The sequence below is a fragment of the Pteropus vampyrus genome, unplaced genomic scaffold (genome assembly GCF_000151845.1).
Source record: "Pteropus vampyrus isolate Shadow unplaced genomic scaffold, Pvam_2.0 Scaffold330, whole genome shotgun sequence".
Lineage (NCBI taxonomy): Eukaryota > Metazoa > Chordata > Mammalia > Chiroptera > Pteropodidae > Pteropus > Pteropus vampyrus.
Window position 1 is genome coordinate 48,300 of NW_011889111.1, and position 1,357 is coordinate 49,656.

Here is a 1,357-nt window from a genome sequence, read left to right on the forward strand (position 1 = left end):
CGGCAGCCTGGTCCTCGCTGAGTACCGCTCCCCGAGCCCCGCACACCTGTCCTGCCTGCTCTGGGAACAGCGGCTCTCTGTGCTGCCCACGGCCCGACCTCCCTCCCTGGGGACGTGCCCAGCTGCCCTCCACCCAGGGGAGCACATCCGCCCCCCACCCCCGCGCCCGGACACTCGGCCCTCAGATGCAGCTCGAGCGTGTCCCGCGCACGGTCCGGCCGCCCTGCAGCCCCATTGGGCTCCCCTTGGCTCCCCACAGGCTGCAGACTCATCGCTGAGCGCCCACGAGTGTCCAGGACGGCGAACCCGGGAGCCGCCCAAGGTCACTTCCAGGCGGCCTGCCTTCCGCATGCCAGGCGAGCCGCTGAAACCTGTCACTCCGGGAAATGACAAGCTCAGGATACCTCATGGAGAGCAGGGAGCTGGGCGGTGCTTCCTGCCCACAGAGCAGCTCCTGTCACCCCCTCGACACACACCGACCCAACCAAGGATGGTCAGAGAAGCGATGCAGATGCCGCTGTATGAAGCAGCAACTCCAAATGCTCTTAAAAAAACACCCAGACTCCTCAGTTAGTGGGAAAAGGGCTTTTCAATCATTCCCTTATTCGTTTATATCACTTTTTGGGGTACTTTTAAGCAAAATATAAAAATTCTATGCGATGTCAACGACTCCTGAATTGGACTTAGACGTGAGCTGCCAAATGAGAAGACGTAACTTAGAGAACCAAACGTTCCCTCCGCTTCTGCTTCACTCACGTGTGGAGCCAGCGCTTCATGGACGGGCGCGCTGTCCCCCGCACAGGCCCCGCGTGGCCGACGGGGCGGGCTCACCTTTGAAGAAGACGAAGTTGCCGTCGCTGTTCTCGTACACCGCGTCGATGCCGGGCGGCAGGCCCCGCCAGAAGTACGTGATCTGCATGGGGTAGCCGTCCATCACCCTGTTGTTCCTGACGCGCCAGAACCACTGGTCCTGCGAAGCAAGCAGAGGGCGTCTCAGCCAGCGTCCCTGTCACCACCCCGTGTTGTGACAGGACACAGAGACGCGGCTTGCCCGCAGAGGACCGAACAACGTGGTTGAACAGAAACCGTGCAAACGCACCCCGCGCGGCGTGCACCACGTCCGGCCTCCCGCTGGCCACTCGCCAGGACCTGAGTGCTGCCGGGCACAGGTGGGCACCTCGGTACCTGGGCACACCGGCCAGACCCCACCGCAGCCACGCCGGGCACCTCCAGTCTGCCCGCCTCACGCTGTCCCGCGGAATCACAGCCAAGTCCTCGGTCACCCTCCCGGGGTCCCAGTGGGGCGGGATTACATGGTCACCCCAAACGAACAAAGTCACCTCAAAATAAAACCACG

The 1,357-nt window shown here is 62.7% G+C and overlaps 1 protein-coding gene across 1 annotated transcript in view; it reads right to left on the reverse strand.

The window, feature by feature from the left end:
• The window catches only part of MMP16 (matrix metallopeptidase 16), a 92,491-nt gene that overhangs the window by 34,849 nt on the left and 56,285 nt on the right, over window positions 1-1,357 (reverse strand). The window contains exon 6 of the mRNA XM_023522101.1: window positions 832-970. Coding sequence (XP_023377869.1) covers window positions 832-970 — 139 coding nt within the window. The remainder of the gene's footprint in view (window positions 1-831; window positions 971-1,357) is intronic.